The sequence below is a fragment of the Lissotriton helveticus genome, chromosome 9 (genome assembly GCF_964261635.1).
Source record: "Lissotriton helveticus chromosome 9, aLisHel1.1, whole genome shotgun sequence".
NCBI classification, from domain to species: Eukaryota; Metazoa; Chordata; class Amphibia; order Caudata; family Salamandridae; genus Lissotriton; species Lissotriton helveticus.
Window position 1 is genome coordinate 826,507,553 of NC_136070.1, and position 23,613 is coordinate 826,531,165.

Genomic DNA, 23,613 nt, shown 5'->3' on the forward strand with positions numbered 1-23,613 from the left:
GCGCATAGAGGGAACGTAATTTATCCAGAAGAGTTGCAAGATAGTCTCTCTAAAGGGCTCTAGCAGCTGCGGAGTTGACAACAGCACGGGGAACTCAGTGCACACAAGGGCCAGAATCAGAATAGGTAGAGCTGGAAAAAAGAAGCAGTTTTAGGTCCTTAGCTGGCTTTACAATTTCTCACTGGCGTAGGAGTGACAGAATGGAGATGCATTCTTGCATTCATGGAGATACATTTTTGCCAACGCAGTTCTTGTGTTGTGTGACATTTTCATTAGTTTTATTAAGAAAGTTTAATATAACCTATGGGTATCAGAGAACTGTAGAAAAAAGCAACACAATTGACATTGTGTGATGGCTTTTACATAGAATATAGGTCAGTGAGCATGCCAAAAATGAGATCAAAAGTACAGAAAGTATAAGTTCTTCCGTGGAAATGGCTGGCCTGATATGGGCAAATGTCTCTGGAGTATGAGGGTCTGCTATGGTAAGGCGTGGCCTCAGTTGCTCATTGCACACAACATTTCTTTGTGGTGTGCACTAACAGATTTAAGATGTATAACCACTATTGCCAATTAGGTCTTGACAAAACGTAATTAGTGATTCTGGCAGTGGTATGTATTTTTCAAGAAGCAGTGCGTTAACTCTTGTCTTGAAGGCTGATTTAGAGGGATTTGTTCGCATTTCGGGTGCAAGACAATTCCAGATTCTAGGATATACAGTTTCACCTCCCACTCTCTGAAGACCTTCTGATACATCATGCCTAGTGACATAAGCAGTGGTCCCAGTGGCAGTATCAAAAGTACACAAACAAACTACTTCATATCATACAAAAATTCAATCACAAACTAATAATTCCACACACTTATTTATTCACAATGTGCTTGTTCATATTTCTTTATGATAAATTCGTAGCAAAATTATTGTAGTGCCCCAGGAGAGGGAGGGTAAGGGACAGTGATAGTGTAGGGAAGGAGTGTGCAAGGTAGGTTATTTGTGACAGAAATATCAATGTACAATTATTATACAATCAATATAGCTGGCTTCAGAGCCCTGAGCCAGTACAATGGAGGAGCTATTACTGCTCATTATTTAAAAAGAAACCATAATAGCGATGCTACTGATCAATAAGTAAAGATGGAGGTTGCATCGACTGGTAGATGGTAGTGGCTGTCGACGTTTCGACCCCAATTATACTGGTAGGTATACGTCACACCTTAAGGAGGGGTCTTCAACAGGACAAAAAGAAGCCTGGGAAGCACTGGTTTCTCTAAAAATTAATAATGAAAAGACGTGTATAATATTTACAGTGAGAATAAATTCAAATTAAAATTTTTAAAAAACAGGCGCACAAAGGTGCCTGGCACAGACCATTCTTATTATTATTTACCATGGAAAGTTGGGCTGGTCAGCTCACAACTTGAAAAGGAGAAGAGGAGAAACGGGGAGCGTCTATGGATCCAGTAGTGTTTATCAGGATCGATATTTATCCAGTGTGTTCTCATAGAGTAGAACCACTTCCAAAGTGATGTTGAATTAATCAACAAACTTCTGTTAAAAGAGAATGGACATAGACAGGCAAATCAGTACTAAGTCCCTTAGTGTTCCATACAACAAATATATCAGACTGGAATCTGATTGCAGAATTAATTCATTACTTTATTTCTGAGTGAAATGCTGATTGTCTCAATTGCAGAACGCATGCTAATTTGTAGCTCCCTTTCTGACAAAGTTTTATCCAAGTAGAGGAACCATATATCAAAACCACCAATACTCAGGGCAGGCTCACAATAGTGTGGCAGTACAGCTCCCTCTCATTCAGCAAAGGACATGGGAAAAGACAGTTATGACCAAAACATATCAAAAGACGGTTGGGGTACATACCACAATAATCTAGTAGGCACAGAAATGTCTCAGCTAAGTAGAATGACACACCAAAACGTGAGGGACTCTGCTTTCCTATTCAAACCTTCGAGTTTCTAAAAGGATAACCAGATGGTTATAACATAAATACAAAGGATTCGAAATTCATGTTAAACAATCATTACGGATTTTTTTCATACCTAATGGTGCAAACTGCCACCTTCTTCCGAAATTCGCAGAAGTTGCATTACGAACAAACCGCACTCGCTTCTCAAACAAACGAAAGAATGCTGCTAAAGATTTTTTCCCACCATCGATATGTTGCCGCAGCGCTCCGATATAGCACCAAACTAACAAGTTGAAGTTCTCACCTGTAGTGTAGTTCAAGTGGCGCATAAGACAAAAACCTTTCGGCCCCGACCCCTGTTTGCACACAAACCGTCGGCCGTCAAACATTTCATCGGTGGAAACAACATACGCTTTGACGTCACGGCCGTAAAAAGAGAGGACGGACTTCCGAAATTACACGGGAAGCCAGGAAAGCATTCCGTTGTCATGGCAGCACCTAACAGAGTTCAATCTTTCATGGCCAAAGATAAAAAGATTCCATCTTTGTAATCATAGTGCGGCCTGCCAGAACAGGACTCGGATTATCTCAATTAGTGTATTTGCAGAAAAACGGTCCTCACAGAATTGTGCCGGTTGTTTACTAATGCCCGTGTTGTATCACACAAAGGTCACAAATACAAAGGCATTATTAGGTATAATCACCTCACTGTATTGATGATTACATTATAGGAAAGCAATATTCAAGCCACTCTAACTTTATAAGAACAGAAGAGGAGAAGAACTTTAACTCGTTAGAACAAACTTTACCCTAGTCACGCACCTCCTTCGCAGAGGGGTGTAGGTGGCTACCTTAATCCAATGTGCCAGAACGTCATGCACCTCCTGCGCAAAGGGGTGTAAATGAGTATAGCAGATCAGATCATATCCTTGAAATTACCAGACATAGTTGACCTGTGCACCTCTCGTGCAAGAGGGTGAAAACAGGATAAGATGAATGCCAACAAATTGGGGAGGATAAAGCTTTTGATAGATGGAAGAAATACAGTTCAGCACCCTAATCTAGTTAACCCTTGGAAATACCAGACATAGTTGACCTGTGCACCTCTCGTGCAAGAGGGTGAAAACAGGATAAAATAACGCTTTAGATAGATGGAAAAAATAAATAAAATTCAGCGCCCTAGTCTAGCTAACTGGGCATGGCTACTTTCAGCCTCATTAAGTCCATTACAAATCGAATCCAGGATAGCCATCCATTTGGATTCACGGGTATTAAGTATCATAGATATGTCCCCACCTCTAGGGCCAAGAGTCACCTTTTCCAATACCAACCACCTCAAGGTTTCAGGGGTGTGTCCATATTTGTTGCAATGATCTACTAGCGGGGCACCCAAAACATTACATCTAATCCTGCTAGCATGTTGTGATATTCTTGCCTTCACTTTCTGCTGTGTTTGTCCTACATATACCTGATCACATGGGCATTTGATCACATAAACAACATTTTGAGTGTTGCAATTGGTGTGTGATCTTAAGGCATAATTTCGACCTTTATGTGTGAGTATCTTAGTTTGGATAGATGATGGACAAGCGACACATGAACCACATCTGGTGTGTCCAATGATTGGAGCCAGGTTCCACATGGATGAAATTGTAGGTGGTTTAGGGCAATCAAGGAAAGATCTCACCACTAGGTCTCTGATATTTCGAGCTCTTCTAAAAGAATGTAGGGGAAGTGAATTTTGTTCAATGTCATCTGACACTAAACTCCAGTGTTTGTTAATCACCTTTTTGATGTCATTGCTCCGAGTAGAGAAGGTGGTGACACATATAAGGCGTTCATTAGCTCTATTGGTTCTTTCCTCCGGTTGGAGGAGAGCCTCTCGTGGGTTGTACCACGCCCTCTTGCGTGCTCTTTTGATAAGTCTTGCAGGGTAGCCACGATTTAAAAGGCGGGTGGACAGGTCCTGTGATTCTCTGACAATCATCTTTTTTAGAACAATTTCTACGAATCCGCAGGAACTGTCCCACCGGAAAGTTGTCTTTTAAACCCCTAGGGTGGTGGCTCCCATATTCCAAAAGAGAATTCCTCTCTGCAGGTTTCCTATATAAAGTTGTTTGTAAAATGTTTTGCTCCTCAAAAATCATAATATCCAAGAATGCAATTTCCTTCGTACTAGATTGTAGGGTAAACTGAATATCAGTACTTTGTTCATAAAGCCAAGTGTGAAATAGCGTCAGATCTGCATGGGTCCCATTCCATATACATAAAACGTCGTCTATGTATCGGACCCAAAGAGCCAGATGGGCACAGAAAGGATTGGTGTCATTGAGGATGAACTTACTCTCAAAATCATCCATAAATAAAATTGCCAGATTGGTGGCAAATGTAGCCCCCATAGCCACGCCCTTCGTTTGGAGGAAAAATTCCTCCTGAAACAAAGAAATTTTTCATCATGGCAATTTTAAGTAAATCCAAGATGAAATATGTTGGCACTTGAAGTGGTGCTGTTCTTTGGTCAAGGACCCTTTCCATAACCTTGATGGCTTCCAACTGAGGGATACTAGTATACAAAGATACAATGTCGCAGGTGACTAACAATTCTTGTGTGTGTTCAAAAGGTCTTTGATCTATCAAATTGATAACTTGGGTGGTGTCTCGAAGATATGTTCTGGTTTGGATGGCAAGTGGTTTTAGAAAGAAGTCGATATACTGATTCAGCAGCTCGAGCATTGACCCACAACCGGAGACGATGGGTCGTCCGGGTGGGTTTGCTATGTTTTTATGTACCTTGGGTAAGGTATAAATAGTGGCCAAACGTGGATGACTTTGGTTAAGAAACTTGAATTCTTGTTCTGATAGAAAACCCTCATCCAAACCCTTCTGGGTAGCTTGTAGAATTTCAGAGCCGCTGAATCAGTATATCGACTTCTTTCTAAAACCACTTGCCATCCAAACCAGAACATATCTTCGAGACACCACCCAAGTTATCAATTTGATAGATCAAAGACCTTTTGAACCCAAACAAGAATTGTTAGTCACCTGCGACATTGTATCTTTGTATACTAGTATCCCTCAGTTGGAAGCCATCAAGGTTACGGAAAGGGTCCTTGACCAAAGAACAGCACCAGTTCAAGTGCCAACATATTTCATCTTGGATTTACTTAAAATTGTCATGATGAAAAATTTCTTTATGTTTCAGGAGGAATTTTTCCTCCAAACAAAGGGCGTGGCTATGGGGGCTACATTTGCCCCCAATCTGGCAATTTTATTTATGGATGATTTGAGACTAAGTTCATCCTCAATGACACCAATCCTTTCTGTGCCCATCTGGCACTTTGGGTCCGATACATAGACGACGTTTTATGTATATGGAATGGGACCCATGCAGATCTGACGCTTTTTCACACTTGGCTTAATGAACAAAGTACTGATATTCAGTTTACCCTACAATCTAGTACGAAGGAAATTGCATTCTTGGATATTATGATTTTTGAGGAGCAAAACATTTTACAAACAACTTTATATAGGAAACCTGCAGAGAGGAATTCTCTTTTGGAATATGGGAGCCACCACCCTAGGGGTTTAAATGACAACTTACCGGTGGGACAGTTCCTGCGTATTCGGAGAAATTGTTCTAAAAAAGATGATTATGTCAGAGAATCACAGGACCTGTCCACCCGCCTTTTAAATCGTGGCTACCCTGCAAGACTTATCAAAAGAGCACGCAAGAGGGTGTGGTACAACCCACGAGAGGCTCTCCTCCAACCGGAGGAAAGAACCAATAGAGCTAATGAACGCCTTATATGTGTCACCACCTTCTCTACTCGGAGCAATGACATCAAAAAGGTGATTAACAAACACTGGAGTTTAGTGTCAGATGACATTGAACAAAATTCACTTCCCCTACATTCTTTTAGAAGAGCTCGAAATATCAGAGACCTAGTGGTGAGATCTTTCCTTGATTGCCCTAAACCACCTACAATTTCATCCATGTGGAACCTGGCTCCAATCATTGGACACACCAGATGTGGGTAATGTGTCGCTTGTCCATCATCTATCCAAACTAAGATACTCACACATAAAGGTCGAAATTATGCCTTAAGATCACACACCAATTGCAACACTCAAAATGTTGTTTATGTGATCAAATGCCCATGTGATCAGGTATATGTAGGACAAACACAGCAGAAAGTGAAGGCAAAAATATCACAACATGCTAGCAGGATTAGATGTAATGTTTTGGGTGCCCGCTAGTAGATCATTGCAACAAATATGGACACACCCCTGAAACCTTGAGGTGGTTGGTATTGGAAAAGGTGACTCTTGGCCCTAGAGGTGGGGACATATCTATGATACTTAATACCCGTGAATCCAAATGGATGGCTATCCTGGATTCGATTTGTAATGGACTTAATGAGGCTGAAAGTAGCCATGCCCAGTTAGCTAGACTAGGGCGCTGAATTTTATTTATTTTTTCCATCTATCTAAAGCGTTATCTTATCCTGTTTTCACCCTCTTGCACGAGAGGTGCACAGGTCAACTATGTCTGGTATTTCCAAGGGTTAACTAGATTAGGGTGCTGAACTGTATTTCTTCCATCTATCAAAAGCTTTATCCTCCCCAATTTGTTGGCATTCATCTTATCCTGTTTTCACCCTCTTGCACGAGAGGTGCACAGGTCAACTATGTCTGGTAATTTCAAGGATATGATCTGATCTGCTATACTCATTTACACCCCTTTGCGCAGGAGGTGCATGACGTTCTGGCACATTGGATTAAGGTAGCCACCTACACCCCTCTGCGAAGGAGGTGCGTGACTAGGGTAAAGTTTGTTCTAACGAGTTAAAGTTCTTCTCCTCTTCTGTTCTTATAAAGTTAGAGTGGCTTGAATATTGCTTTCCTATAATGTAATCATCAACGCAGTGAGGTGATTATACCTAATAATGCCTTTGTATTTGTGACCTTTATGTGATACAACACGGGCATTAGTAAACAACCGGCACAATTCTGTGAGGACCGTTTTTCTGCAAATACACTAATTGAGATAATCCGAGTCCTGTTCTGGCAGGCCGCACTATGATTACAAAGATGGAATCTTTTTATCTTTGGCCATGAAAGATTGAACTCTGTTAGGTGCTGCCATGACAACGGAATGCTTTCCTGGCTTCCCGTGTAATTTCGGAAGTCCGTCCTCTCCTTTTACGGCCGTGACGTCAACGCGTACGTTGTTTCCACCAATGAAATGTTTGACGGCCGACTGTTTGTGTGCAAACAGGGGTCGGGGACGAAAGGTTTTTGTCTTATGCGCCACTTGAACTACACTACAGGTGAGAACTTCAACTTGTTCGTTTGGTGCTATATCGGAGCGCTGCGGCAACATATCGATGGTGGGACAATATCTTTAGCAGCATTCTTTCGTTTGTTTCAGAAGCGAGTGCGGTTTGTTCGTAATGCAACTTCCGCTAATTTCGGAAGAAGGTGGAAGTTTGCACCATTAGGTATGAAAAAATCCGTAATGATTGTTTAACATGAATTTCGAATCCTTTGTATTTATGTTATAACCATCTGGTTATCCTTTTAGAAACTCGAAGGTTTGAATAGGAAAGCAGAGTCCCTCACGTTTTGGTGTGTCATTCTACTTAGCTGAGACATTTCTGTGCCTACTAGATTATTGTGGTATGTACCCCAACCGTCTTTTGATATGTTTTGGTCATAACTGTCTTTTCCCATGTCCTTTGCTGAATGAGAGGGAGCTGTACTGCCACACTATTGTGAGCCTGCCCTGAGTATTGGTGGTTTTGATATATGGTTCCTCTACTTGGATAAAACTTTGTCAGAAAGGGAGCTACAAATTAGCATGCGTTCTGCAATTGAGACAATCAGCATTTCACTCAGAAATAAAGTAATGAATTAATTCTGCAATCAGATTCCAGTCTGATATATTTGTTGTATGGAACACTAAGGGACTTAGTACTGATTTGCCTGTCTATGTCCATTCTCTTTTAACAGAAGTTTGTTGATTAATTCAACATCACTTTGGAAGTGGTTCTACTCTATGAGAACACACTGGATAAATATCGATCCTGATAAACACTACTGGATCCATTGACGCTCCCAGTTTCTCCTCTTCTCCTTTTCAAGTTGTGAGCTGACAAGCCCAACTTTCCATGGTAAATAATAATAAGAATGGTCTGTGCCAGGCGCCTTTGTGCGCCTGTTTTTTAAAATTTAAAATTTGAATTTATTCTCACTGTAAATATTATACACGTCTTTTCATTATTAATTTTTAGAGAAACCAGTGCTTCCCAGGCTTCTTTTTGTCCTGATGAAGACCCCTCCTTAAGGTGTGACGTATACCTACCAGTATAATTGGGGTCGAAACGTCGACAGCCACTACCATCTACCAGTCGATGCAACCTCCATCTTTACTTATTGATCAGTAGCATCGCTATTATGGTTTCTTTTTAAATAATGAGCAGTAATAGCTCCTCCATTGTACTGGCTCAGGGCTCTGAAGCCAGCTATATTGATTGTATAATAATTGTAAATTGATATTTCTGTCACAAATAACCTACCTTGCACACTCCTTCCCTACACTATCACTGTCCCTTACCCTCCCTCTCCTGGGGCACTACAATAATTTTTCTACGAATTTACCATAAAGAAATATGAACAAGCACATTGTGAATAAATAACAGTGTGTGGAATTATTAGTTTGTGATTGAATTTTTGTATGATATGAAGTAGTTTGTTTGTGTACTTTTGATACTGCCACTGGGACCCCTTACTCTGTATCATTTAGCACCCAGGTCCCTAGTGACTTCATTCGGTAACCCCCCCCCCCCCCTTTATTTAATGTAGTGACAAACAATCTCTAATAATCAGTTTTCCAGCCACAAATGAAGTATTTAACATTTGACTCAAATTTTTAGATGTCTAGCCTAAAATGTTTGACCAATTCCAGGGGAAAAACACTTATTGTGCCTAGTCATAATGAACATGGTTATTTCCAGGTTTTCCAAACCTCATTGTGTCTTATTTGAGTTTATACCAGGCATTATTTGGTGTACTTCACTATTTAGCCTGTTTTAAGATTTTGACCCAAGAAGTTATACTTCCTTCAGGAGAGTACAGGTCAGTCTAAGAAATGCCAAAAAGGGCAATCATTGGGCTCGACTTGAACAACCCAGTGAGAAGTAAGCCCAGTTATCAAAGCCTCTGAATACTATGAGCCTTTCTTGGTCCACCACCTCATTCTTTAGAAGATATGGAATGACCTCCTGGCAAATCTAACTGTTGTCATGATCTGTCCAAAGCACTGTTGGCATATCTCCTAACACTAAAACCTTTAATGAACTTTGGGATTTCTGAACTAGACTGTTATCTAATATGCCTCTGAGTCCCTGGGAAAAAGATTGCATTAACAGAGCTTTATTTCACAAAATCTGCCCTTATTCAACAGCACTTCCAGCTTTTGCATTTTCTGGACACTCCAGCTTCCTTCACTTTTACCTGCCACTACAGCAGAGGAGTGTGTAGTAATTGGTACGTCACTTATAGAGAAGCCTACAATATGGGAGCAGATCAAAACTTAGAAGCAAGCAAGCGTGATACAAGAAATGCCACTGGTTCATACTGTGTTAGCATATAAATTTACCTCTCAGATTTGCTGAGATCGTCAGCATCCTCAGAGTGGCTATGGATCTCATTCTCTGCATGTGATCCTGGGATAATGCCAGAGTCATCGGAGTCATCCATCTTGTCGGAATCACCATACTCACTGCCTTCATCCATTGGCGCATCTACAGGAGACAAGCCATCATTGTCATCCACACAGATGTTATTGATTACGGAATTTAACTCCCCATAATCTGCAAAACAACTTGCCTGTGCTTATACTCAATAAGACAAACATGAATCAAGGCATTCAGGAGTCACGTGACTGCAGGTCATATTTCAACCCCCCCCCCCGCCTTCACCTAACTGGTGGTACTTTTTTATCAGGCAAGACCCAACCATCAGTATGGAGACCAGCACACTGTGATAAGACTCACCGAAGGCTGTCATCAGATCACAGGAGGCCTGAGAGAACATCAAAGTCCGGGATAGAAGTGTCTCCCTAAATATGTACTACATATCTGCGATTAAATATCTCTTCTCATCAGGCTCCAAGGTTGTCCCTTTAGTTGAAAGACATTTTCCACCTTTCCTAAGAACGTACCCTGCCAAGAATATCTACTAATCGCCAATATTCCACCTTCACTTCCAACCAGCCCCAGGAATGCGTCTCACCTCAACTGAAAGCCAACACTCCTCCATTAACCTTAGAAGTCCATAATACCCAAACAATGTAATCTACCCCAAAAGACAACCATTGCTCCACTTTTACTTTGTGGTGGTCTGAGGGATGTTGCTCATTAATACCCAACTATCTCACCCTGGGGTTTCTAGGAACCCCAGGGTTGTCAATTTAACTCAGTCAAAAGTCACCACCATCATCCATTTTATGAGTAGCAAAGAATGTTACCTTAGTGTATTAAAGGTGATATCAAAATGACCTTAGGGTCATTGTCAGTCTCTATCAAAGGTGCTCGAAAAGCCTTTAAGGTTGCCAATCCCATTCATGTGAATCAATTAATCCCTTCTCTGTTACACAGGATCAAAAGGGCATTGTCTTTCTCAGCTAAGTCTCACTTCTCTCCCACTGCCTCCTATAAGATCCTGAATTGTAACCTTCCCCCATGGAGAGACTTGCCACCTCATCCATTCATGCCTTACAGATGGCCTAATAAATATGTATCACTTACCTCCATTGAAACTGGTCTCTCCCAGACAGTCATTGGGGACTTTAGTTGCACATCTCTTGTGACAGTTAAACTTGCAATCTGCCAAGGAATAAGTAAAGACATTTTAGGACTAATATGAAAGAGAGAGAGAGAAATCCACGAATAAAGAATTAAATATAGTAAAGCTTATTTGGGATAAATGTCCTGTCTGTTTGCAATATCCATGAAGCTACACAGCTTGGAACTAACAATCTGGATCTTGCTGGATGTTAAGCAAGCGAGACCCTGAACTGCAAACGTGTCTCTAAAGAGAACCACAAGAATGAACAGCTGGGGACCAGGTGTCCGCTTCCTGTCTTTGATCCTTCCTCATAAGCCTTTCTCATAAACTTTCATCACACATAAATGGGCGCGGTTTATTCTCAACAACTTGAAAGCCTCAGCAACTCAGTAGACATAACCCTCATTTTCTATCATTGTCTGAACAGCTGAAACACCACATAGAAGGGTGAACTTACAGCCCAAATAGGTGCACAAATAGGCCTGTAGGATATTCTGAAGTTTAGAATCGGAAACATGCGGTAAACACATTGAATTTTAGTGGTCTTACATTAACATCCAGTCTGCTTCTGATGTTTCAAGCGAATCCCGAGTTTCAGAGAACTTTGTGGGTTGTGATCAGTATGAGGAGCTGGTCTAACCAGAAAAAACGGGCCATCTTGCACAGAGTCGCGAATACATTTAAATCTGCCATGACTTACTAAAGTTTGCTTTAAGCCTTAACATTTGCAATCTAAGTAGCGGTTTAAGACACTTCTAGAACATGCTGACCATTATGTACAGTACAACCCTGCCACATGGTGGTATATGTCCTCCTCCATAGCTATTCCACCAGCTGCATGAGGAAATGCTTTCTCTCAGTCTGAGTCAAAAACATCGACCTCGCATTGGCCTGGCAAAATGTTGTAGGTGCCATCTGCTGTGGGAGTGAATTATGGCTCACCGTCCTACACTTGGGTGCTACCCTTTCAGCAATAAACCAGTCCCCTCTTTCTTCTGCTGAGGGATGCCTATACCCTTGATACCCTGACCCTCCCATGCATGTCCACACTGTCAACATGATTCAAAAAGGGGGTGGTGATGGACAGAGTATCTGAGTTAATCAGAACACTCCTACCCAGTCAAGAGATAAGGGCTTGATCCATCACCGTTTTTTAGCTCACTGCACACTGTCAACATACCTTTGCACTGGAGTCCCTGCCGGAAGAGTCCCTTCAACAGCTTTTTGCAATACTGGCAGACTGTTGGTCGGGTGTAGGAGTGAATTACAAAAGTGTGCGGTACTTTGACCTTTGACATCAGCAGCTTGTCTAGTTCGATTGGACGTCCAATGTATGTGGAGTTAGTACGTCGCTCCCGGGAGAAGCTGTCTGAAAGGAGTGTCATGCTGCGCCCAGTCTGTAGAGCCCCAGGAGGCTATGAGGAATAAAGGAGGAAGAATTAGTGCAGAACAAATACAACACCTCTCTTAATACACCCTTTCTGCATCTACTAAGTGCAACAAAAATGCTCGGAGGATTTCATTGGTTACTTGAGGCCTGAATGTTCTAAGTGCATAGAAGGAACCAGCTATTCTCAAACAGAGGCTCTGCAAAGTAAACCTAATATGGCTTGGGTCAAACCACAGTGGAAGAGCTGTTCTGCACTGTGGAATTGCTAACCTGCTACTTCCATAGTGGAGAGTAGTGGGTTGTGTTTGGAGCCATCCAATGCCTTCCTGCCTCAAAGAATTTGTATCAATCTAATTCAATTCATTCCAGACTTTAGCTTCGAATACAACTATGCCATATCTTTACAGTTTTTAGGTTGGCCACAGGATACATTCTTTTACATGACAATACCTAACACTAATGTGAGACAAAACATTTTATTATTTTCCAGAAAGTCTGAAGAAAAACGATTCTGTAATGAAGACTCCATGACAAAGCAGGCAATGGTCACATCGGCTTTATTCTTGACGATAGCACCATTAAGAGGTGCCAAGGAGAGTCCCCTGCAATGTTGCGAGCCCTCTGCCAACTGACCACTCCACTCAAACAGTAACATTCTAATTGCCTAGGATGTCAGATAATAAACACAGACTGCTACAGATTCACACAAAGAAAACTAACACTATTACATCGATACACCTTAACCAAAAGGAATAAATTACAAAAGCTAAACTGTTTTCAAAACTGTAGAAGGATAATTTCTAAGAAAATAAATACACCTCCCACTTAACAAATCATCAACATCAGCATGTATAGAATCACATTTAAAAAAGAACAAACTAGACTTTGAGCACAATGTGCGGTACTAGTCAGACTGCAAATAGAAAGTTTACCACAATCTTAGAAATTCCAGACAGGAGCTTGTAAGGGCAACAAAAACCGAATAAACCATTGACTGACAAAACAGAACTGTGTGACCAATCTTAATCATGTGTCATCTCATTTATAAGTATAATTTTCTTCACGCCCTTAGGAAAGGCAAGTGAGCCCTAAATCTTAAGATTCAATCGCTATAATAACACAATAGAGGCTTCGCTGCACAGTTTACACCTTTTACTCCCTCAGACTTCACTATTAGGCATCCAACTCAGGTTACCAACTATCCTGGCCTTTCAGGTAACATGCATTTATAAGGTGCCACCTTTTCTTCGTACAACCAAGCCACCATGATTATTTATGGATGTTACTATCCGCCAAGAGGGAATACCAAATTCCCAACAAAAGGTAAGTACTAGTTACTGAGTGACAGATGTCTGCATGTGTGGCTTTGTGACCGAGAGACTCCACCTGACACTGGACTGAAAATGTTATCATTGTTAATTGTAAGAAAGTTGGCTACTTGCCCAAACTGTAAGATCGAAAACAGACATATTTAAAATCATAATTAAGACTTGGAAGGAAGTTAAAAAGACCTACTAGACATTATTTTTGGTTAAAGGCCCTACGCTATTTCTCCAGCGACCTTCAGGCACCTTATGGGGGTGTGCACTGAAGGCATCCTATTGACTTCTGAAGGTTGGAACTTTGTGTGCCCTGCAAGTGCACAAAAAGGGGATCTGCTTTTTTAAAACTTCTTTTGCACAGTCAGCTTTCACACTGCCATTCTCAATTTACTTGGGCCTATGCTAGGCACCCACAAGTTCCAAAGCTAGAGTGAGCTTAATAACTGGAGGATGTGAACCCAAAATGTTTATTTTACTGAAACAGAGTCTGTTATCAATGAGAGCTGGACGAAACTCCCCAGAGGTGAATGCATTCAAACGGAGCTTAAGAAACATCAAGTGTAGCATTGACCATAATATTGGAGCCTGTGAATCCTGTATCATTAGTTTACTATAAGCTAGTGAAAGAGAATGTATACACTAAACATCAAAAATTCTATTTCATGGTGTTAACTGTGAAGGCACACCATTGACTAGCGTGGAAGCCAGTCAGTCAACTCACTTTATTTCGGTAAAATACCAAAGAAGAAACACAGGTACAAAGCATCGCCCATGTCGATAAGGAGACAGGGCAAGACATTAGATAAGACTTGACAATAGAATTGAAAATTAACAGTCACTAAAAGTTTAAAATAACATGCGATTACATTTTAAATAGTATCTTACAAGTGAATCATACATCAGAGGTGCTTTCCAACCACAAAACGGTTATTGTGCAAATCAGGCAAAATCTCTTGTCTAAAGTGCATGTGCATTATAGGGCAAACGCGATCACTGGCAGTAGACATTTATATAAGACATTTGCAAGATAAATCATCACAGTAAAGACAGAAAACAGAAACAAATAGGTGGCAGTCAAAAGTGTGCATTAGGCAAGGTCAAAATTAATAAATTGCTATTCACATCGTCTGGATAGGTGGCCAGAAAGTGCTTAAGTCTGCAAGGCAACACTACAGCGGTTCTCAGAAGTAGGCTGAGGGGCTGTCTGTGCCCTCCTTCTGATTGCCCATGAATGGCCTAAGAATTTCGGAAGTGGCGCACACAAAAAGTTGTGATGGATCAGATTGCAGTATGCGCAGGGCCTCACTAGAGTTGGTACTAAGTTGCCTGCAAACAGGAGTCAAACATTTGCTCCTAGGTTTTGTGTATGCTATAAAGACAAAGAAGAAATGGCCGATAGTTTCATGCAGACAAGGACAACAGGGACACCCCTTCTGCTGTGCTCTATTGGCCACGCAAGAGTTTGTAAAAACATTAACTGCCAAGCTGCCATGCCTAAACTGGATACAAAACTTCCTATCAGCCGGGACTTTGATGATATCAAAATAGTTTTTGAGAGTGCGGCTGACTTTGAGGTCTCTGAATTTATCAGTCAATCTGCCCGAGTGCCATCAATATATGCTTTAAACTCAACCCAATTCCAACATAGTAACTTAATCTGCCATCTGTTCTGGGTTGGAGGGGAGGTAATGCTATTGCCAGAGAGTACAAGGCAGGACTAAAGACTTTTAACATGTTTGATCAACCCTATGCTGTTCGCTCTGTCTAAGGCACAGACCTCCTCAAAGGCCGCAGCATAAGATGACAACTCAGGGGTAGAGAACATCCGCTGCCAGAACAACAGAGTGCAAAGATTCGCCAGATCACTAATGGGTTTAATGCCCATATCAAGCAGAAGTGGGCAAAGGGGGGTGCTTTGTGGAAGAGGTCAGGTTTCTGAGAAACGTATTCTCCTGGGTTGTCAAATCGCTAAGCTCTTTCCATGCTCCAGAGCTCAGCTCCGTAAAGAGCACTGCACACAGCCTTGCAACTATAAAGTTTCAGGGCTTAGTGTAAGAAAACAGTGCTCCTTGCAAAGAGCTCCAGTTACCTGGGAAAAAGTAAGATGGTTCTTCCAGGCCATGTCCTCCGCCAATTTAATTCCCAGGTAGTCAAAGGAGCTCACTCGCTCTAGTGCAGTAGAGCCTAAAAATAATTTTCCCTTAAAGGATATGTGGGGATTCAGTAGCACAAGCTTGGTTTTGGAAGTATTAATTTCCAACCCCCTCCTATTGCAAAAGAGCTTGAATTGGTTAAAAAGTGTTTGCAAGCCCATTGGGGTCTTTAAGACGATTAAAGTATTGTCTGCACACAAAAGGGTCGCAATTCTCTGCTTGGCCAGGGAGGGGGCGTCCACTGGGGTGGCTTATAAGAGTTCGACAACACCATTGATGCAAAGTGAGAATAAGGTTGGGGCCAGAACGCAGCATTGGCGGACCCCACACTGTACACTAATGGAGTCAGTAACCTGTCCCTGGTTGCCCCATCTAACCCTAGCAAAGTTTTCTTCATGAAGCCTGACTAGAAGACGGAGAATGTTCAATGGCATACCCAAGTTCCTGAGCACCCGCCACAAATTGTCCCTAGGAACTAGATCAAAGGCAGATTTCAGGTCTATAAATGCGATGTATAAGCTTCCTTTACCCAGCAAAACTATCTTACAATAGATCATAAGGAGACGAAAGACCAGATTGACTCCCGGTTTTCCGTCTAAAGCCCACCTGGAATGAAGAGAGAATGTCTTTCTCCTCCATCCAAATTGTGATCTTGGCTAGTAGCCGATCAACAGAGGACTTTCTGGACACAGTCGACCAGGCTGATCAGTCGATAGTTGAAAGGGTTAGCCCGGTCGCCCTTTTTCAAGATAGGGATCACTTCCGCCCCTTCCAAGATTCTGGGATCCTCCCTCCTCCCGTGATGTCACTGGCCAGGGTCAGGAAGTATGTTGCCCAGTTTTCCATATCAGAGCAGAATTGATCTCCTGGGATGCCATCCGGCCCAGGGGCTTTAGAGGGTACAATTGCATTCAGAGAGATCAGTATTTCATCTCTGGTGAATACAAGATCATGTGATAATTTAAGTGGTTTATGCACTACGGTTTCATTGTCAACATTTTCAAAGATTGAGTACAGGGCTCCGAAATGTTCTTGCCATTCAATGGCTGGGATGTTATTAGCCAGAGGTGGGGACCTCTCATTATTATTATTACTCTTACCCACAAGTGTCCAAAACAGCATGGCATCTGGGTGTGAGATGGATTCCCCAAGCTCTTCCCACCTCCTTTCATCCCATTCCCTCTTGGCCTTGAGTTGCACCAGTTTCTATAGGCCCCTCAGTTCTTGGATTAGTGGAATGCCCTTTTTCCTTAGAGCCAAGGACAGACGTTTTTTCAAAGATCTATACTCTTTTGAGAACCATGTGGTCTTATTGGTCGATTTCACCTGATTTGGGTGGGCCTTAGATGGGAGAACAGTAAGATTTTACGCCAGGTGGTTGAAGAACGAGGAATGTAAAGCACTGCAGCTAAAGGGACTGGTCATGTCATTTGTCTGGGGAAACAACACCCCTAGATGACTTTCTCTGTGGAAGCATTTTTTGGAGTAAGAAATCAATGGTTCACGTGCAAGTGCCTGACTATAAAAGCGAACGTGGTAATCCATGAATTAAAAATGTGTACCTGCAGTACCGAAATCTGTCTGGACTCTGCATTTAAGCATGTAACGACAATCAAATATTGTGCCTTCAAATACTGATGTAAATATGTGACACAGCAAACAAAAGTAGTATTATGATTGGGAAGAGCAGGCAAACTACTCCAAGTAGTCATGCTTTGACATTGGCCATAGCATTTTGAATGTACATGCTGTGACGATGAATTTGTGACTATCTTTGAGTGGTGGTAGCTCAATAAACTCATATTGGCTCCGAACATGTGATTAATATTTTCTAAAACACACACATAGGCTGAATGTTTAGTCTGACAGTAGGATCAACACAATTTGGATATAATACTTACTGGCTCTTCCACTGTGATTGGGAGCGACTCTGTGGTAGAAAGCCTCAGCGACTGTGTGTTGACGAGAGATGTCGAAGAAAGCCTTCTTTTCCTGGCACCGCTGCAATTGTTGGGGATGCTAAAGGCGCATCGCTTGTGGTAGTTCAGCCCGCATCCTGGAATTTGACGTTTTGTAATTTATAATCAAACCCTGCATAACCAACTTGCATTCTTAATGCAAAGAGCAAAACAGTATCACTCTGCATCCTCAGCATTCCCCATGTTCCCTGAACACTCAGACAAAGCCCTGTCTCATCATCATCACCCCAGCCAATGCCCAGGCTCATCTAACAATGCAGTCGCTCGCCCTATCCTGGGCAATCGACATTTTCTCTTTCTATCATGGCCAATTTCAAGTCTTAGTCCTTGTTCTGGCAAATTTCCATTCTTACTTACTATTCTGGTTAATCGCCAGTCTTGTGCCTCGACTTCGCCGATTCCCACTCTCCCTTTCAATCATGGGCAATGCCTCCATTCTCACAAGCTGATATACAATCACCCTTCCCATTATGGCTGACTTCCAGGCTCACCATACTCCCTTGTAAAACTCCACCTCACTTAGCATCCTTGTAAAGGTAAATACAGCCCAATCCTTAACATCGCTTCCCCATCGGACCAGTGAGTTTCTCTTTATACAAGTTACGGTTCTTTTAATCAGTCTCTCCCGATTTACTTCCCTTCCAGACTTAAAAACTATTCTTAGTCCTCACCCTGGCCAATCCTCAGTGAGCCACATCTTTAACCTGACCAATCACTCAGGATTTGACATTTGGCCACTAAATGGCTGGTAGCATTTGATAGTCTGCATGGTACATTTATTTAGATATTTTGGAAGTGGTGGAATCAATTAAGGAAACAGAATCCAGAAATGGTCCAGTATTGTTAAATTGCTGAACTAAAAAAAAAAACTATTGTGATCCATCAAGGATACCCAGCTAGAAATCTACTACTGCAAAGTTACAAAGAACTACAAAGAATCCCTTCCGAGACTGATCTCTGGACTCCCAAGACTTTGTATACATAAAGACTACATGTGGAACTTGGCATACGTTAACTTGGAGGAGAAACTAGTTGGTTCATGTGATAAATTTGTTGAGCAACTGTGGCTACCAGATCTAGCTAATCTATTGGCGCCCAAATCATTGTAATAAAATGTGTAGTTACTAAACTTTCTTGTTTTTAATCAGCCATTTGCTATAATCGCGGGTAGCTACAAATGCATTTATGTATGAGTTAGCCAAGTTCCTGAGCTACCAGTTAGTATTTAGGATAGACACGGAGTCACTTGGGCAGCAAGGATGCATATCAGGTCTGCATCAGCTAGTTGGGCAGCCAAGTCATTTGAGATTTTCCTGCATTTTGTTTATTTAGTAATTAGCAACATCTCCTAGGATTTGTTTGCCAGAGACTCTTAAAGTAGATTTTTCATGTTCTCGGAGTGATCCCAGAGTTGAATCCGTTTTCTAAATTATTTGGAGTTTCACTTGTCAAATTTCATATTTGAGAGCTTCACTAAGCTGCATTTTGTTGTGTTCAGTACGCACTGGAGTGACTGAGCCCTTCATCAGCAGATGCAACTACTTTGTTTTAGATGCACTTGTAATCAGCTTCACATTTAAAAAAATCTTTATTGTTTCCATTACTAATGCAAATACTTGTACCTTATTGACACAATGACACATTATTTGAAAAAGTTAACATTTTGCCGATTTACCCCAATTCTCCTGCCAGTTCCGTCTGAATGCTCTTATCTTAGCACATCTCTCCCCCCCCGCTGAACCCTTGACCCTGGAGCATCAGGTTACCAAGTCACTGGCATCCAGGTCTCCCTGATCTCTTTCTTTTGAGTGATCCTCGTCCAATTCCCTAGTTCTCCTTCCACCTACCCACACCTTCTTAAAATTATGAAGGCATCCTCTGCTCTTTCTGCATTCCATGCACATATCTATGGCCACTTTCTATATTGTTTTGCTAGAACTTGTCGTTCAGTCCTACTCTCATGAGGGACAAGTTACCGTACCAGTGACCCATTCTGTCCAAATCTGCATTGACTGTCGTGATCTTACCCACTCACAATTTAACACTCATATGCTCCTTACCATCACATTTCAAGCCTTGCCTAACCAACCCAAACAGCATCTCTCCGCAATGATCACAGAAGGCTGGTGCTCGATATGAGTGGACATTGAGGGCATGTGGGCGTATCTGGAAATCCTCGAAAGTGGCTGAAGCTGTAAAGAACAAAATAAAAAGTGAGGTGTACAGGAGGCAAGAAAAACATTTAAAAATAACAGGAACTAGTTATCATGAAGGGAATATGCAGGGAAAAGCGGAGAACACAAGAAACGAAAGACAGCAAAAGGGAGAAACAAAACTATAATCAGGAATCAGTCCAATTAGCTTGGTAGACAGCAGTCTGCATACGCAGAATCACAACATTCTGCTTTTCATTTATTATGAGATTTCACCCCTCTGACTCACTCCACCACTTCATTCTTTGTCACAAGCCAACATGGATACAAGTGAAAGGATCCCAGTGAGAACCCTGGACGTTTGGCTAAATTAAGTGTAGGTGTAAGCAACAAACCTGTTAGGGGGTCGCACTGGCTAGCCAAGGTAAATGAGGCATCAAGTTAAAGGCAGTTAAAGAAATAGTGCAGGCCCTCTGAGCAGGCAGTTAACTCTGGTGTGAGAAGTGTTTCTGTCTGTTCCACGGAACAGTAATCTCATTATGTTTTTGTGCCTTTTCTTCAAACAAGTCTGCCCTAAAGTGAGAATTCCTAGCAGATGATCTTGAAAGGTCAAGATGACAGTGATTTTCTTAAGCCAATCAGGGTTCAGATTAGAGTAACATAGTTGCTATTCAGGATATAGTAAAAATGAATGGGAGAGAAACTACAAGGCCAGGAACATGGGACTCAACATCCTCGCCAACAGCCATGGAATTGTTCAACTCTTCCTTATTTCAAGCTGCTCAAATGTTATATATAATTATAATATTACAAAATAATTAGAATTTTGGGCCTAGCAACAACAGACAAATTCCTGCCATGTGGTGGTACTTCTTTTAGATCTGGAAAATCATCTAGTAACACGTGCTATAAACCACGAATAGCATGTTCCCCCCCCCACCTTTTATCCAACTCACCATTGCACCTTTGTCCAAATTCCTCCTAAAAGCAGTACATTCTCCTTAATGTGCCTTTGACGTTTGTTAGAATGCAATGTTGAGATTTTGGAGTGTACTTGCTAAATATTTTTACTGGGAAATAACCTGCTGTGTCACTGTGCACATTTCTTCCAATAAAGTTTTCTGTATGAATAATAAAGCATTTTACCATCATCATCAGTGCTTTTCTGCTACCTTTTTACTGCGGGTTACTAAAACGTATTTAAATGTGGAAAAAGAGCGAAGCAGCAGTGTAGTGTCTGGGACAGATCTTCGGTAAACACAAAGGAGGTGATGAACCTGCAGAACCCTAGCTAAGCGACAGCTCCTAGAACGAGGTATACACAGCCTCGGGAGAGTCGTGAGCAGTGTCAAGGGGGTGCAAAGTGGTATGTACCATAACACCCTATAAAAACAGGTCTGGAATCTCAACTATATTAGGCTTCCCTAAGGGACAATGAAGAATGTACGCTTTTTATAACCAGCAATCTAAACAAAAAAAGACAATATATTCTGGCAGAGTTCTCAGAGTTGTGGCTCCTCTGGGGAAGTATTCATTGTACTCTCAATTAATCACTTTTTTTAAGTTGATAAAACCACAAACCTAGCAACGAAATGTACAGGGACAGTAAAAAATAAGCCCATATCACAAATGTCAGTCAAAAAATCTACATTTCGGCAAACAAACAAACAAGCATTTACAATGCAATAGGTCTCACAACTGCGAGTTTTAGAGCTATTGGTATTGTAAATGGCAATGCCTTTTGAAAAATTAACAGGTATTGTAATTTATAATAGTAATTTTCCACCAGTACCATAACTACCACTATTATTACTACTATCACCACAGAGTAGTAATAGTAATATTTGTAGTGGTGGTTATGGTACTTGTGGTGGTGGTATTGGTACTGGTTGTGGTGGTACTGGTGGTGTTAGTGGTGGTCTACGTGGATTTTATTTAATTACTTATGCTACTACTGGCATATTTTTTAACAAAAAAATACAAAAACTAACAAACATAATTTCCAACGCCAATAGCTCAAACTTTTAGTAACTGTTTTATTGCGTTTGAATGGGCACAATGGGGCTTATTTACAAGTCCCTTGCACCGCCGATGCTTCACTTTTTGTGTGGGGAATAAGTGATGCAGCAAGGGGCTTGTAAATAAGCCCCAATGTCCTGTTTCTCTGGCTCTAAAGCAGCTTTACTGACCTGGTTTTCTGTTATCTGTATGTACCTATACAGCCTTGAAAAAGTCGCGGGACTATTTCCCCTGTATGAGATGAAACGCGTGTTTCTGAAGATCAACAAAATTAAAGGAGAAAAGAAGAGAATCTTAATTATTTTGTACAATTTGTGCTGATATTGTGCACTCTGAAACAATTTTTACATACCCTCGACGTGTGCCGAGGAGTGTCATTACTATGGCAAAGCTGTAAAAAATGTGCAATTAGTCCAAAATTCTTAAAAAGACCAATTTGGCTTCCTCTGCACTCTCCTTTCTCCATTGGCTATCCTCAAGGAAACTAATTATTGTTAAATCCCTTTGCCGAGTAGTCCACAAGGCTTTGTTTAGTGAGCAGTCATCTGTTTTGACTCCGAATTGTCAGCTGCATCGGTTTAGACAGCAATTACTGTATTGTGTTTCACAGTTTTAAACGTATGACTGTTGGTGCAAGAGCCTTTCTCTGTTGTTGCTGCTTATAGCTGGAAGGTGTTCCCAACAAACTAAAGAAGTATTACTGAAATTTGCAGCTAAACGGAAGCTCTGAAAACCTGGATATTTCCCAGACAGAACAAAAGAAAGTCACTGCACTTCTGGTGTCTGTCTTCTAATTTTTCACTTAAAAAAAAAAAAACATTTAAGCGACAGGATACCTCTAGGTGATAGCTTGCTTTAGAAATTCACACAAATAAAATCATGACTTTCAAGAGTATAACCCCCTCTTGATTTCAATTTGTACATAGGCACTGAAAAATAAGAGATTCCTTTCCTATAAGCATCTCAGAGTTATTTTCTGTAATATTCATTTTCAACAACTTGCGGCTGAAGTGTAATCTTGATCCCATCTGGAGATAATACAGGAGTGCATCATACTCGCGCTAAGTCAGCACTCAAATATACTCCGTCATCACTAATGTACTAAAAGGGGTGGATTATTTTGTACTAAAGGGTATTTTGTTTCAAATACATGTACATAGAATACGATTTAAGTTCTGTAACACTATATGTATTATCGTGACAGTAGGAAATAAACTGAAATCCTAAATTAGATGTATACAACTGTTTAATATTTGCATGCATAATTTAAATTAATCCTATGCAAATGCATTACACCAAGACTGCTGACCTGGTTCTCTGGCTCTAAAACAGCTCTGCTGACCTGGTTCTCTGGCTTTACAGCGGCTCTGTTGACCTGGTTCTCTGGTTCTAAAGCAGCTCTGCTGACCTGGTTCTGTGGCTCTATAGCGGATCTGCGGACCTTGTTCTCTGGCTCTACAGCAGCTCTGCTGACCTAGTTCTCTGGCTCTAGAGCAGCTCTGCTGACCCGTTTCTCTGGCTTTACAGTGGCTCTGTTGACCTGGTTCTCTGGTTCTAAAACAGCTCTGCTGACCTGGTTCTGTGGCTTTATAGCGGATCTGCTGACCTGGTTCTCTGGCTCTACAGCAGCTCTACTGACCTGGTTCTCTGGCTCTACAGCAGCTCTGCTGACCTGGTTCTCTGGCTCTACAGCAGCTGCTCTGCTGACCTGGTTCTCTGGCTGTAGAGCAGCTCTGCTGACTTGGATCTCTGGCTCTAAAGCAGCTCTGCTGACCTGGTTCTCTGGCTCTAAAGCAGCTCTGCTGACCTGGTTCTCTGG

General features: G+C 41.5%; 1 protein-coding gene across 1 annotated transcript in view; it reads right to left on the minus strand.

Annotated features, from left to right (window-relative positions):
• PRKD2 (protein kinase D2) overlaps window positions 1–23,613 on the minus strand; it is a 360,755-nt gene that overhangs the window by 72,902 nt on the left and 264,240 nt on the right. Inside the window, exons 3-7 of the mRNA XM_078660993.1 lie at window positions 19,683–19,814; window positions 17,545–17,699; window positions 11,959–12,193; window positions 10,739–10,816; window positions 9,589–9,733 (exon numbers count right to left, since the gene is read on the minus strand). Coding sequence (XP_078517119.1) covers window positions 9,589–9,733; window positions 10,739–10,816; window positions 11,959–12,193; window positions 17,545–17,699; window positions 19,683–19,814 — 745 coding nt within the window. The remainder of the gene's footprint in view (window positions 1–9,588; window positions 9,734–10,738; window positions 10,817–11,958; window positions 12,194–17,544; window positions 17,700–19,682; window positions 19,815–23,613) is intronic.